Genomic DNA, 14,406 nt, shown 5'->3' on the forward strand with positions numbered 1-14,406 from the left:
GGAGTTCTTGTCCGCTTACACGTCGGTCGCTTAGTGCCTATGTTGTTCTGCTTGGTGGTAGTCCTATTTCGTGGAAGACAAAGAAGCAGAAGACGGTTTCTCATTCTTCCACAGAGGCCGAGTATCGGTCTATGTCTTTTGCTCTTAAGGAGATTAAGTGGCTTCGTAAGTTGTTAAAGGAGTTAGGTATCAACAACGCTGCGCCAGCTCGCCTGTTTTGTGATAGTAAAGCTGCTATTTATATTGCTTCGAATCCTGTTTTCCATGAGCGCACCAAGCACATTGAAAATGATTGTCATGCTGTTCGTGATGCGGTTCGTGAAGGAGTGATTGTCATGCAACATGTTCATACGACTGAGCAACTCGCCGATATCTTTACAAAGGCTCTTGGTCGTGATCAGTTTCATTACATTCTGTCCACGTTGGGCGTTCGTGATCTTCACACTCCACCGTGAGGGGGAGTATTGAGGATAAATATTAGAATCATATGTTGGGCTTTGTATATTGGGCTTACAATGTTTATGACGGTTTATGTTAAACCTAAAACCCTAGAGTTAGACATGTATATATAAGTTTGTCGAGTTGTTTAATAAGATCAAGTTGGTTTGATATCTAATTCTACACTTATCTACTTGATAAGTCCCTTATCTACTTGATAAGTCCCTTTTGGCAAATTCGTAAATACACTGCCATACACAATTTATACAAATGGACGTTGATAAAAACGTTACGTAATTAACTAAAAGTCTAAAACCAACAAAAAAAATAGATACCAAAATCGTGACGTAATTAATATTTCTGCTACTTTCCCCATTCCGGTTTGGTTCGATACAGTTAGACTCATCATCCACTAAACCAAATTAAATTTCACTTGAAAATTCTAGTACCTTGTGGCCTCAACTGGAAACAATCAACAGAGAAACAAAAAAGTAACATTGTCTTTTCAGAACATATGTTGTTGTTGATGATGAGACATGAGATTGTTACTACGTTGATGACTTAACAAAGAAGTTGTCTCAACATGTTTCAATAGAATCCTATAAATCTTGTTTCTGACCCTACGACAAGCCTCTGTTTCAGACTCTGTCATCATTATCATTACCACTTCCTCTTTTTCTTCTTCTTTGTCTCCTTTAACAATGGCGTCTAACCAATCACTTACCCGTTTTATCTGATACATTGTTTCCCCTACTTGTTGACTGCTCATCTCTCTCCACTTTGTTCCATTGGTGATTTCATCTAAATACTTCTCGACTCGGCTTAGATACCAACTTCTTCCTTCTTCCCTAAGCCAGTTTCTGAGTTCGTTCGATGCTCTTCCTAACCTCTCCTTTCTCTGTCCTAATCCCGAGTCAATTTCACTTGTGTTACCTTCACGGTCTTCGATTTCATGAGAAATAAGGGTAAGACCCTTTCTCCCGGGGCTCTGTGTAAGCTTACTTGCAGATAAAGTAACCAGTTTGAGATCGGTAGCCAATGCTGATTTGATCCACTGAGTCGCCTTTTCGCGTCTCTCATCCCCTGTTTTCACTATGTTGGAATTGCAATGCTCTGTTTCTTCAGTTGATAGTGATTGAATGATGAGCCTGCTCTTGCTTAACTCATCTTGGAAACTCAAGAATTCTCCAATTCGTAGCTCTTGATTTTGATGATGTTGGTTTCTTTTGTCCGAAAGCTCCGAGTATGACCTATAACATTTCAGTTAGAAAATTTCTTGAGCAAGAAGATACAATTAGTTGTGTTGTGTCTCAATTAAAGGGAAACGCACCTTAGACATTTGAGCAATCTTTCAGCAGCTGAAGCCTCTAACAATGCTTGGGATGCAGCTCGAATAGCCGTATCTCTCTGTCTCAGAACGTCCTGCCAGATTCGCGAATGAACTCTCTCTCAAACAGATCAAAACACATTTTATATGATTCGATTAAAAGCTATTAGTATTACTTACCTTTCCGAGATTTACAACTTTTGGAGGAAGTGAATTCCAGAGGATCTCTGTTTCTGTCCAGCTTCTTTTCCTCGATATCGAATCCGAGGATGCAAGGGTATTGCTTTTAGGTGGAAGAAGGTTCTTACTCCTATTACTTCCATTTCCATAGCTTAAGCTTTTAGCCCATCTTGGAGATGGTGAAACTACACCATCTCTTCTTCTTGTTCTACTACTACTTGACTTCTCCTCTATCCCTCCATAACTTCGGACAGAAGGAGAAGGTGAAGCCTGAAAATTATTGACAAAAAAACAAATATATCAGAATATGTCTAAGGAGATCTTATTGCGAAAAGTCAATTTCTATAAAACTTACCGCAATAGAACTTCGAGCTCTTGAAACATATTTAGGGTCATGATCATGAGTCTTAACCATGGATGGATCTAATGACTCTCTTCTCATTCTATTATCACTCAAACCTATCCAGCTTCTTCTCCTAGCTACAGAAGATAAAGACGAAGAGCAACTCGAAACCATTGACTCCGTATCATCTATTTCTTCCATTACACTCGAAAGGTTTTTAGATAACCCTAAATCCGTAAAATTTAACTCAGAGACGCTTGAGTTGTTCCATCTCGTTCTTCTTGGCCTCTTCACTTGTTGATCGTAGCTTTGCTCAATATCTGATAAACCGCCACAGAACTTTTCGATCCTTTCTTTAGGGATTAGATCGATTGGATCACCGGTGCAAGCCCTTCGACCTGGAGTTGGTCTAATGCCTTTGATCATGGGAACCGGATAAGCGAACTCAAGCTTCTCGACGAATATCAATTGACCGATTTGTAACTTGTCGTAGAGAACAAGATCGTTCTCTTCTCGAGGCAATGAGACGTACATTGAATGTGTTGAATCTGATATTCTCAAGAAGAAACCTTTGTTTGGCCATAACCCTCCAGCAGCTAAAACAGGGATTATGCTTCTTATCTGCAGCATAACCGGTCTGTGATCAACGTCTCTTCGCACTTTCCCAACTCCCATTTCTTCTAGAAGCTTGAAAAGAACGCCTGATCTTAGTTCTGCCATTGCTTGTGATAGAATCAGAAGAAACACAAAGAGACAAGAACAGAGAAGGCTACGTTTCTCAATCTGTTGCATACAGACAAGAACAAGATTGGCGGAATCTGATATGTTTATGTTTTGATTCTTTTCAAAATGGAGTAAAAGGGTTTTTTGGGAAATCCTTAACTGTTTTTCTTCTGATCAAAAGCCCTAATGCGGATACTTCTTCCTTGACTGCCAAGCAATCAACAGCATTTTTTTTCTTCCTCTGTTTATTATTAAGTTGTTTTGCAGTTCTCTTTACTATTATTGGCCATTCTTGTTAATATGTCAAATTAAGGAAAAACACAATTGATTTTGTATTTGATTAATATAGTCATATAAAAAGAAAAATAAATTAATTAATTTCATTGATAGGTCAGATTTATTACAATTTTAAATAACAGAAATATAACATCAGAATTATATTTGTTTCTTTCTTACATAAATCAACAACTTCATGCAAGCTAAGTCTTTGTTGCTATATCTTGGGAAGAGGAATCTTTATTCACAAAATTTTGACCAAAACCTGAAGATCTCTGATCAAACATATCCATTATAACAGGTGGATTGTACTCTGATTTAGTTCGACGGTGAGAAGATCCCTGTACTGAAGAAGAGCCTTCTTGTCCCATCATTAGTGGTCGATAGCTTCGGCTTGATCCTACAAACATCGATCGATACATCTGATGATCACGTTTATGGTCTTTCTTGATAGCATGAATCAGATATGGAATTAACCCCTCCATTATGTAATTTTATGTTTCTGTAATACAAAACAATATCTTATAGAAACCTACTATTTATATCATGTGGCATAAGAAGAAAAGTTAAAATTTTCTTTGTATTATTATGTTGACTACTATATATTTCGGTTCAAATATTTGGATAAGAATTGACCCTGTTTGTGGTATTATACCAAATTTTTATTTAGGTTTTTGGTCATAATTGATGATAGCATTACAGTATTGACTTTTGAAAATAACAACTATAGTAGGCTTTTTGACAATAACAACTTTAGTAGAATCTATGGGCTCTGTTGTTTTTTAGATAGAAACCGTTGAATCTCTGGCCAATCTAACGTTGAGATGATGATAGATTTGTTGATCGCTGTTAGAGCCGATAACAAGCGTGTGGTATCCTGTGACCAGTTTCCTTTTACCGTGAGTATCCACAAGGCTAAGTTCTTTGCAGACATCAAACTCAACGGTAACTTTCTCTGTCATGCTTTTTCCAACTTCTACTTTCTCAAACCCTATCAGTTGCGTCTGTGGCACGCCACCACCCACCAGAGACTTTGAACACTTTGGGGGTTTCCAGAACACAAGCACCACGTGGCTTCCAGAGCGTAGCCCGTGGTTCTTGACCCCGATAACGATCCGGATCTTGAGATTGTGGCAGTTTACGGTGGCTAGATCGACAGATGTTGTCTTGTTTATGTTCAAGATTGGGTTGGTTTTAATGTGTATGAACGATGGAGCTGAGAGAACAAAAGTAGAGAAAGAAGAGTAGCTAAGTCCGTATCCGAAATTGTAAACCGGTTTCCCTGTGTAGAATCTGTAAGATCTTCCAGGGAAACCAGAGGTTGAGTTAGGTCTCATGTTCATGTCTGTCATCGCAACCTTATCTGCAAACTCTTGTGAGTACCATGTCTCTGGTAGTCTCCCAGCTGTTACAACAACAAAGACAAATAAGTAAGTAACTGTGTCTAGGGTTCAATTAGGGTTTAGGGTTTAAACTAGAGGCTTACAAGGATTGTAGTCACCAAAGATGACTTGAGCTATAGCGTCTCCTCCAGCTTGACCAGGATATCCGACCCATAATACCGCGCTAATCTTGCTCAGATTCTTGGCGAAGGAGATATCTATAGGTCCAGCAGACATTATGACCAAAACAACTGTCTTCATTGCAGTACTAGCCACATCTCTCACCAGATTTTCTTGATAACCCGGAAGCGTTAGGTTAACCCGGTCAAGACCCTCTGCCTCTACCGTCTGATCCAATCCAACCACCAAAACCGTCACATCAGCCTCTGAAGCCGCCTTGACTGCTGCTGGAATCAGTGTTTGGTCATTGCATTTGACATCTTTACATCCCAGCTCGTAAACAACCTTTTCGGATACATACTTTTGTAGCCCTTGTAAAGGGCTTGTGTACTGACAAGGCACACCCGCGTAGTTACTAATCATAACCTTTGTAGCATTTGCATTTGGACCTATAACCGCTAGTTTTTTAACCGCGGTCTTTGACAATGGAAGATCTCCTCTGTTCTCAAGTAGTACAATCCCCTGTTTCGCGGCTTCCAGCGCAAGCATTTGATGGTCCTTGCTGCAAACATCAGACGGTCCAAGATGACCAAAGGGAAGCGATTTTGGATCTCCATCGAAGAATCCGAGCCTCATGAGAACAATGTAGTTGTAAATCAGCGCTTCATCAACTTCTGATGCGTTCAATTTCTTAAGCTTCACTGCATTCTCTGTGTACTTACCTAGAAAGTCTCCACAGTTCATGTTCAAACCTGTTTCAGACAAAACAACATATTTTACTTCTCATAGATCAAAAATGGCATTTCTAATATAATGATGATCTAAAGTTTTTTGCCTGCTTTGAGAGCGATAGCAACTGCGTCTTCACGTGTCTTGGTGTAATGAATGTCGTCGAAATAGACCTGAATGGAATCACAATCCGAAACGATGTACCTGCGACCATATAACTCTATCTTTAGGTCAAATTGGTTCTTGTAAAGGGGCAAGAAAGTAGAAAACGATACTGACCCGTCAAGACGCCATTGGCCTCGGATAACTCCACGAAGAAGATTAGGGTCTGCACAAGTTGGGATACCATTAACTCTGTTGTAAGAACACATCACACTGCTCACATCTCCTTCCTCTACACAGCTCTTAAATGGCGGCTGATACGTGTCTTCCAAGTCTTGATTAGTTACCTTCCCACCAAAACAATCACAAATACATCAACATTAAGATCAATTCTAAGGAATTGAAATTTATGTATTTTTATATAACCTTGGCGTCGAAATGGAATCTTCGATGCCTTTCCAGTTATCAAGATCATAAGCAGTGTAATGCTTGCAGCAGCTAGAGACCTTAAGCCACCGTGATTTTCCGGCGTCGTGAACGTCTTGTAATCCCTTAACGTAGTTCACAGCGTATTTTGAAACAACGAGAGGATCTTCCCCTGGCGTCTCTTGACCACGACCCCATCTTGGATCTCTAAAGACGTTAACGTTGGGACTCCAATACGTTAGGCCAGCAAGTCCTACGTTGTGCATCGCTCGAGCCTCCGTAGAAACCACTTCTCCCATTTTTAGCCACAACGATGTGTTAAAGCTCGCTGCCGTTAATATCGTCGCCGGGAAACTAGTCGCTCCAGGCACAGTCCCGTTGAAACGCACCTTAGAAACAAACTCAAAAACGTAAGCGTTTCATTACACAAACAACTCATGTATGTTCATCATATTCATGTATATGTACAGTTATGATGCTTTTACCCCTGGTCCAACGTCGGAGACGCCGTGGAGAGCTTCCGACCACCACTCGTACGGAGGAACACCGAGCCTTGGAACTCCTGTTGCTTTGTTTACGAGTTGCTGGACTTTTTCCGTGAGGGAGAGACGTGAGACCAAATCTTTGGCGCGTGCTTCATACGACAACGAGACGTTACAGAAACCGTACTTAGCAGTCGCAGGGGCATTTTTATCACATGCAAAGTTCTTCTGAGACTCGCATAGTGATGAAACTAGAGCTGCTATTAGCAGAGAGATATTCACAAATCTTCTTACACTCATCTTTCTATGTTATTTTCTCTTATGGAATGAAAGCAAGAGTATGGGGTTCGTTTTATAGGCGGGAAGAGAAGTTAATTACTTTTACTACCGTGATATTTACTTCATGAAAGTTAACTTAGTGCTGGCTTTAAAACATTTACTTCAACTTTAATGATGACATAACATCACTTGTTGGTCAATATTTTAAAAGAGAAGTTAAATCTCCATGTGATGAAGTGTAAGAAGGACTAAGGACCATCTCTGTTTGTCTTACTTGCATATAAGAGTGAGCCAAGTGTTTTCCACGAAGTGATGAGGACAAAATGTGAAGTTTAAGAAAAGGGTTTTGAAGAGTGGCTTTGAAGATACTACAAACCAGTCCAAATGTCTGTTTCATGTCTCTGGTCCTAAAGTTAGAGATGTAGATCTTCAATGTCTGGAAGTTCCACAATTCCAGGAGTCCTTCTGTTGTCTGGTTGGTTCACGGCTAGCTGACCGCAAGCACCACTAATATCCTGACCCATTTCTTTGCGAATTGTGGTTCGGATCTTGTACGTTTCCCTCAGGATTTTCTGGAAAGTTGATACGCTTTGTACACTGCTTGTTTCGAATTGGCTTGTGGACCCAATTGGGTTAAATGGTATCAAATTTATAACCTGTTCAAGAAAAGAGCACAGAGTTTCCATCAAAAGTATCATCATATAATTGCAGAAGCCTTCAACAAGAGTTTACTAAGAAATCAAAGATTTTACCACTTGAAATGTCTTTAGCAATTCACCAAGTAGATGAGCGTGCTGCTCTTGATCATTTACTCCATCAAGCATTATGTACTCAATGAAGATCTTTTGTTGACTGTTATATCCAAGGAAAATGTCGCACAATATGTTATGATCTTTAATTTAACAGCAGGGATTGTGGTTCTAACATTTAGTAGAAAAAGCACCAGTTAAGAGTACCTGTTCTTTTGGAAAGTTTGAAGTGCATCCATAAGCTTTTGTAGAGGAAAGGCTCTAGCTGCTGGCATGATCTGGCAGCGGATTTCTTGAACTGGTGCATGAAGAGAGACTGCTAAACTTACACCTGGTAGATCATTGTGTAGCTTGCTAATTGCGTGAACAATTCCGACCTATGCAGATGACATTCGGATGTAGAAAAATTTATTAGCTTGCTACTTAAAAAAAGTGTCAACCTACGCAGCATTTCATGATTTAAAATTATAGACTAGAAGTCTAGACTATACAGTTAGAGAAAGGAGAAAAATTAAATCAGAAAGAACTTTCTATTTATCCCCTGAAAACCAACATCTACAACTGAGCAACTTAACCACAAAAGCCAGAAGTTGTCCCGGAAATCGAAAACTGCAAGATTTAATAGATCAAAGTTTATAGTTTAACAACCTCACCAAGTTTCATAATGCGCTTTACGAATGTCTCAAGGCAGTTTTCTTAATACTTACAGTTGATATGGTAATTCGTTTTGGTGACAGCTGAAATGGCTGTTTTAACATAACGCGGACAGCTTCAACAACAGCATTGTAGTTATTTAATGGTTCTCCCATTCCCTGATCATAGTCATCAAACCAAGGCAACAACTGGTAAATAAACTTCATCAATTGAGAAGGTATAAAAAGACAACCTCAACAAATAAGCATAAGGCAAGGTACACATCGTGTATATAAAATGCAATAAAAGAAGCAAAAATACCATGAAAACGATGTTGCGTATATCAGCTATGCGGGAGGCGTGAACAAGCTGCTCCACAATTTCTCCAGATGTTAAATTGCTTTTAAATCCCATGGTACCAGTAGCACAGAAGGTGCAACCCATCTTGCAACCAACCTATTGATGATAAATACTTCATATAAGATGTCCTTATCACTTCCACGGTGATTCGATGAACCAAGATGACAGTACAAGATAGTAATCAATACCTGCGACGAAATGCATAATGTAGTTCTTATACCTCCAGGACGTGGTTTCCCTCCACACATACCCAAACGAGTATCGTATCTCATTACCACAGCTTCCACTAAAGCTCCATTCTTGAATTCCAAAAACAAGAAGCAAGAATCGAATATGAGTTAATCAGATAACAGATACGATGTGTTGTAATCACAAAGTAAACCTCTCAGCAACTAAACCTCTTCTTGTACACTTCCCTTAATCTACAAAGACTAGTATCATGTTCATTCGTAATATCGTATCATGCCCAACACATTTACAAGAAAAAAAAAAAAAACGAAGAAACAGAGAGAGTAGAAGAGTACCTGGAGTTTGATGAGGAGTTTTGAGGTGGTGCCATCGGAGGAATGGAACAGGGAGTGAAGAGACGAAGTAAGAGTCTTGAACTTGGAATGGAGAAGAGAGTAAGCAGCTGAGGGCAATGAAGGGATCTCGTCCCAAACGCAATCAGGATTCTGAATTACATACTTCCAGATTTGAATCGCGAAATTGGGATTTATCCCCGCCGATTCAAATTCCGATCTGATTTCCGAAGCGTCGAACACCGATTTCAACTTCATCGATTCTTCCTCGGGAAAATTCAATTCTCAGAGCTCGCCGTCGCCGATTTCTAAAGCCCTAAACACTTTTAAAAAGCAAAAACTCTCATCAGCCTCCGTCGTTGCAAAAACAAAATCAAAGAAGAAGCTAAAACCGGTTAATCTAAACCAGATTTGATTTTGTAGGGGAAGGGGAATCTAAAACCGGTTTATCTTAACCGTTTAAATCCTTTTGTTGCGGACGAGCCGGATTATAAATTGAGATCGCAACTTGAGACTTTCACTTAGCTGCTCGATCTCTCTCTCTGATCACAGCAATCGTGTAAGCGATGAGAGGAGCTAGACCTGATGAATTTAATTTCAATACGAATCCATCGACTCCTAACATTGGGCAGCCTACACCTCCGTACCCCGCCGGTGTGGGTGTGGGTGGCGGTGGACGGAAGAAAGGCGTTGGGGTGAGGTCGTGGTTGGTGCTCGACTCGTCAGGGAAGCCGCAGCCCAAGGAAGAAGGGAAACACGCCATCATGCGGCGAACGGGATTGCCGGCGCGAGATCTTAGGATTCTCGATCCACTGTTGTCGTATCCGTCGACTGTTCTGGGTCGAGAGAGAGCGATTGTTATCAATCTGGAGCATATCAAGGCGATCATCACCGCTCAAGAAGTTTTGTTGCTTAATTCCAAGGATCCTTCGGTTTCACCTTTTATTGAAGAGTTGCGGCGGCGGATTCTGTGTCACCATCACGCCACTAAACCTCAGGTAATTCGAGAAATTAGGGTTTTTTTTTAGTTCACTATTCCTTTTTATTCGCTGATTTGGTTGCATTGTTTGTGAAATGGAAATGGAGGTTGGTAGCTACATCTTTATATGATTTGGCAATGGAATCTGTATATGATAGCTAATCTCGTGTTGAGAAATGGCTGACTCTGTGATTTTTGAAATGGTGATGTTGTGTGAAGATTATGATTTTCAAGTATAGCTGCTAATCGCTCTCTGCTCTCTTTGTGTGTGTCGAGTAAAGGAGGAACACAACTCTGAGGGAGAGCCTCAGACGGGGATGGATCCTGCCCAAGGAGAAGCTGGAAGGCTACAATCATCTGGGGATCAAGGGAGTGAAGCCAAGAAGGATGCGAAGCAAAGTCTTGAGAATCAAGATGGATCAAAGGTTCTTCCGTTTGAGTTTGTTGCTCTGGAAGCCTGTCTTGAAGCTGCATCGAGCAGTTTGGAACATGAGGTAAGTACTTCCTTAAGGACTCTACTACACAGAGTGTTTTGCTTCTCTTGTGTGAGATTTTCAGTCATTTTTTCGTTAATGTAGGCCACAAGATTGGAGTTAGAGGCACATCCAGCGTTAGACAAACTTACTTCCAAGATCAGTACCCTTAATTTGGAGCGGGTTCGACAGATTAAAAGTAGGCTGGTTGCAATTACTGGACGTGTTCAGAAGGTGTTATGATTCAGACATTCCATTGCTTCTTTTGATCTTATGATAACGATCTGTCATGTTTCCTCTTAGTAGTGAACATAAGAGACCACCATCTTTGCATAACTTAAAACCTTTTTCTCTTCACTTGTATCATGTTCTAGGTTAGGGACGAGCTAGAACATCTGCTAGACGATGATGAGGATATGGCTGAGATGTATCTTACAGAGAAGTTAGCTCAGAAACTTGAGGATTCGTCAAATTCCTCTATGAATGAAAGTGATACCTTTGAGGTTGATATTCCTCAAGGAGACGAGGATGACAGGCATGTACCTACTTTCTGAACATACTAATTCGGACTGTTTTGATGTAATTCTAACATCTGCTATTTTACTAAAACCTGCCAGGCTTCCTCCCGAATTTGCATCAGAGGCTAACAGAGATGAAGGCTATCTTCGAGCAAATGAGGCCCATGATCTGCTTATGAGTGCTCACAGTGCACTTAGCAGAAATAGCCGTGGGACTCACACAAGCTCAACCCGAAGTGCCATGACCAACAAATTAGATGTTGAAGAGCTTGAAATGCTTTTGGAAGCATATTTTGTGCAGATCGATGGAACACTGAACAAACTATCAACAGTAAGTAAATCGACCATATGCTTTTTTGGTATTTTATCAGACGAAATGGCACACTTTCCGGTGATGAGATAACTTTCTAATCAAATCCATGCTGTTGTGTTGAAAAAGCTGAGGGAGTATGTGGATGACACGGAGGACTACATCAACATAATGCTAGATGACAAGCAGAATCATCTTCTGCAGATGGGTGTGATGCTAACGACAGCTACCTTGGTGATGAGCGCCTTTATAGCAGTGGCTGGTGTATTCGGAATGAACATTACCATAGAGTTGTTCAAGGATGAGAAAGCTGGTCCGCAAAGATTCCTTTGGACAGTGATTGGAGGTTCTGTGGGAAGTATATTCCTCTATGTTGGTGCCATCGGGTGGTGTAAATACAAGCGCCTTCTTGAATGAGTCGTCGACCAAGGGTATTGGGAGAATGATGATGATGTCTCTTGCCACAAAGTCTATTTAAACGAACGAGACTTATGTATATCCATCCATCTTTCCTCTCAAACCTTTTTTTTATCCGGTCTCTCCTTCGCTAGTTGCATGCTTTCAGTATCCTAATAAATGAGCAAATTGCCATCTACAAAGTTGCATTTATTTTTTTTTTCTTCCTATTTTGACATCTTTACAGATAATTTAGATACCGCAATTACAATTTGTGTATATGTATCACAAACGAACCAAATCATAGTATGACTACGTTCAAGAATTATGGGTTGCTTTTTGAACACAATTTCTAAACATATGGGGGTTTTTCTGATACATTAAGAAATGAGAGGTGGAAACTATAATTTTTGAGGAAATTGACAACTCTCCGACGGAGGAATTAGATTAGAAAAAAGAGAGAGGAGTGGGAAGGGGAGAAGAGTTTTATAGTAAAAGCCCTAAAAATCTCTCGAGGGAGAAGAGAAGAGAAGAGAAGAGGAACCATGTCGAGGCGAGAGAGCAGAGATTCAGACCCTAAACGACGACAGCGTTCTAGAATCGATCGCGAACCCAGGTCTGCTTGCTTCCCTTACTCTTTCGTCTTTACACTCAAATTCTTCTGGGGGGGGGGGGGGGGGGGGGTTCCTACTCTTTTATCTTCATCTCCCTCGAACAACGAGGAAGCTCGTGCCTTTTTTTGTTGTATATAAATCGGAATGCAAAGCTTATTATTGTGAGATTTATGCTTTGTCACTGTTGTAGTTTTTATCCTTGGAGTGATTTTGTTTTGTATCTTCTTCCTATGAATTGATCTAAATCTGCTTAATTTGGCCACAATTCATTCTCGTAAAGTAGAGATTATTTGTAGAAGAAGATTGTCAATAGTTGTTTAGAGCTTAAACGAGAGTAGTTAATACAAGTTTTTGAAGTGGTTCTCTAGCCAGCTTTCCACAAATCACTCTTACCATAGAGCTCTTATCACACTAGTTCAACAAATAATCATTTATGTTTTTTGTCTTTAGCCCCAAGAGATCAAGAAGAGATGGCAAACCTGAAGCTGAACGAGTTTTGAGTAACAAGGATTTGGATGTCAGAGATGGTACTGACACTGAGCAAAAACCACGTCCGTCCTTGAGAGATGCTGCTCCATTGGAACCTGATGCTCTTGGTTTGAGAAAAGACAGTGAAAAGAAGCATTCCGCATATCATGAGACCACCAAACAAGCTTCCCATTTGTCACAAGTATCTCTTCCTAGATCATATCATCAGGTTCCTAAAGCTTTTTGATTATTTTCCATCTCGTTTTTGTTACTGGTCCTGGTATTGCTTGTTCTTTGTGTGTAGATGTTTTTGCTCTTTTGAGGTTTTAGAAGTTTACTGAATGTTTTTTTCTTCTTCTAAGCTTCATTGCCCATCAAAAACTAGCTTGTACTAGCTCAGTTATACTACTAATCAATTGCTGGGTTGCAATCTACTGCATATTATTGACACTTTTATCTTGTGCTGATTTGACGGGATTATTGCCTACAGTTGAATGCCTTCCAATGCTAAGATATATGTAATCTTTGGCTTGCCTGTGCGTGTCTTATAACAGCATGATGATGATCCTCGTAGTGATAGAAAAGATGACAGAAGAGCAACTACTGGTAATTCTCCTCAAATTTTACTCTTCTTCCTTTTCTTCCTTTACATAAACTCATAAGGAAATATGCATTTGCATCTCTTTTGCTTAATATAGCTTTTTAAAAAGTTGCTAGTCTAATTAACATATTAAATGCTTGTAAATTTTCAAGAGAGAGGATCGTGGAGAAGTTCTAGAGATCAGAGAAGAGCTGGAGATGATGAGAAGTCACAGCATTGCAAAGACGGAGACAAAAGCTCGTGGCGACATGATAGGTTCCATGAGAGTGACGACACCCAAGGAGCACTCGCTAGGAAACGACCAGCCTTCATGGAGAAGAAGCTTCCAGAGGAATCTGGGAACAACACAGACAGAACAAGAACTGAGGCAAGAGACACAAATCTAAACCATCGCCGACAGAACGAGAGAAACTGGAGGAGCAATATGCATTCAGAAAGACATGAGAGACCAGCAATGGGAAGAGACAGGGTCTGGAACAGAGATGATGTGAGAGGTGCGGGAAGCAGACAGAGTTATCGAGGTGATAGAGACAACAGATTCCGCAGCAACGAGCGAAGTGGGTTTAACGGAAGCTGGACAAAGAATGAGAAGAAATGGGACCATGATTTGTTCGAGGAGGCAAACAAGAGTCCGACTAGAGCCACAGAGGAAGAACAGATTGCAAAAGTTGAATCGTTGTTGGCTTCTTAAAGCCGATGTGAGTCCATAACTCTTTTCTTAGTCTGGATTTGCCTTTAATCTTTAATGTCTCAGTTTGCAAGTGTAGAAGATGATATCTGAGTTTATATAATGAAACTCTTTGTGTTTTTTTTTCTCTAACAAAACCTCACCGGTTTAATCTAAACTATAGAGCTTTTAGTTTTATAAAGATTTCAACTAAACTCCACTAAAATAAGACTGACCTGCCGACAGAAATAAATGTAATACTGACTCAAAGATCGTATCACTAAAAGTCAACTATACAAGATTTTAATAT

The 14,406-nt window shown here is 40.1% G+C and overlaps 5 protein-coding genes and 1 pseudogene across 7 annotated transcripts; 2 read left to right on the forward strand and 4 right to left on the reverse strand.

Annotated features, from left to right (window-relative positions):
* Window positions 1-943: 943 nt before the first annotated feature.
* On the reverse strand, window positions 944-3,080 carry LOC104705691 (protein CORTICAL MICROTUBULE DISORDERING 6-like). Its single transcript, XM_010421749.2, has 4 exons — window positions 2,301-3,080; window positions 1,946-2,215; window positions 1,769-1,860; window positions 944-1,688 (listed from the first exon to the last, which is right to left on the reverse strand). Exons 1-4 carry the CDS (start codon window positions 3,078-3,080, stop codon window positions 944-946), a joined length of 1,887 nt encoding a protein of 628 aa, XP_010420051.2.
* Window positions 3,081-3,365: 285 nt separating this feature from the next.
* LOC104784511 (uncharacterized) lies at window positions 3,366-3,810 on the reverse strand. Its single transcript, XM_010509543.2, has one exon. The coding sequence runs from the start codon at window positions 3,770-3,772 to the stop codon at window positions 3,491-3,493; it is 282 nt and encodes a 93-aa protein (XP_010507845.1). The 5' UTR covers window positions 3,773-3,810; the 3' UTR covers window positions 3,366-3,490.
* A 117-nt stretch (window positions 3,811-3,927) lies between these two features.
* Window positions 3,928-6,858, reverse strand: LOC104784517 (putative beta-D-xylosidase 5; annotated as a pseudogene). Its single transcript, XR_015559846.1, has 6 exons — window positions 6,532-6,858; window positions 6,047-6,435; window positions 5,798-5,967; window positions 5,625-5,722; window positions 4,774-5,541; window positions 3,928-4,692 (listed from the first exon to the last, which is right to left on the reverse strand). The product of XR_015559846.1 is annotated as a putative beta-D-xylosidase 5 (transcript).
* A 195-nt stretch (window positions 6,859-7,053) lies between these two features.
* LOC104784529 (uncharacterized) lies at window positions 7,054-9,425 on the reverse strand. 2 transcript variants are annotated; one of them, XR_015559849.1, is made up of 7 exons: window positions 9,074-9,328; window positions 8,738-8,848; window positions 8,511-8,645; window positions 8,264-8,368; window positions 7,764-8,165; window positions 7,560-7,659; window positions 7,054-7,463 (listed from the first exon to the last, which is right to left on the reverse strand). XR_015559849.1 is itself a non-coding variant. In XM_010509562.3 (7 exons), exons 1-7 carry the CDS (start codon window positions 9,326-9,328, stop codon window positions 7,221-7,223), a joined length of 1,119 nt encoding a protein of 372 aa, XP_010507864.1. In that variant the 5' UTR covers window positions 9,329-9,425; the 3' UTR covers window positions 7,054-7,220. The 2 variants fall into 2 exon arrangements, 1 of the variants encoding a protein (XP_010507864.1); XM_010509562.3 differs by having other exon boundaries at window positions 7,764-7,933; window positions 9,074-9,425.
* Window positions 9,426-9,636: 211 nt separating this feature from the next.
* LOC104784539 (magnesium transporter MRS2-3) lies at window positions 9,637-11,943 on the forward strand. The gene is made up of 6 exons (XM_010509574.3): window positions 9,637-10,068; window positions 10,331-10,543; window positions 10,628-10,756; window positions 10,897-11,057; window positions 11,140-11,371; window positions 11,480-11,943. The coding sequence occupies exons 1-6, from the start codon at window positions 9,637-9,639 to the stop codon at window positions 11,765-11,767; spliced, it is 1,455 nt and encodes a 484-aa protein (XP_010507876.1). The 3' UTR covers window positions 11,768-11,943.
* A 153-nt stretch (window positions 11,944-12,096) lies between these two features.
* On the forward strand, window positions 12,097-14,254 carry LOC104784548 (uncharacterized). Its single transcript, XM_010509586.3, has 4 exons — window positions 12,097-12,362; window positions 12,811-13,057; window positions 13,383-13,434; window positions 13,582-14,254. Exons 1-4 carry the CDS (start codon window positions 12,292-12,294, stop codon window positions 14,118-14,120), a joined length of 909 nt encoding a protein of 302 aa, XP_010507888.1. The 5' UTR covers window positions 12,097-12,291; the 3' UTR covers window positions 14,121-14,254.
* The last annotated feature ends 152 nt before the right edge of the window (window positions 14,255-14,406 follow it).

Source organism: Camelina sativa, chromosome 1 (genome assembly GCF_030686135.1).
Source record: "Camelina sativa cultivar CO46 ecotype springtype chromosome 1, ASM3068613v1".
NCBI classification, from domain to species: domain Eukaryota; kingdom Viridiplantae; phylum Streptophyta; class Magnoliopsida; order Brassicales; family Brassicaceae; genus Camelina; species Camelina sativa.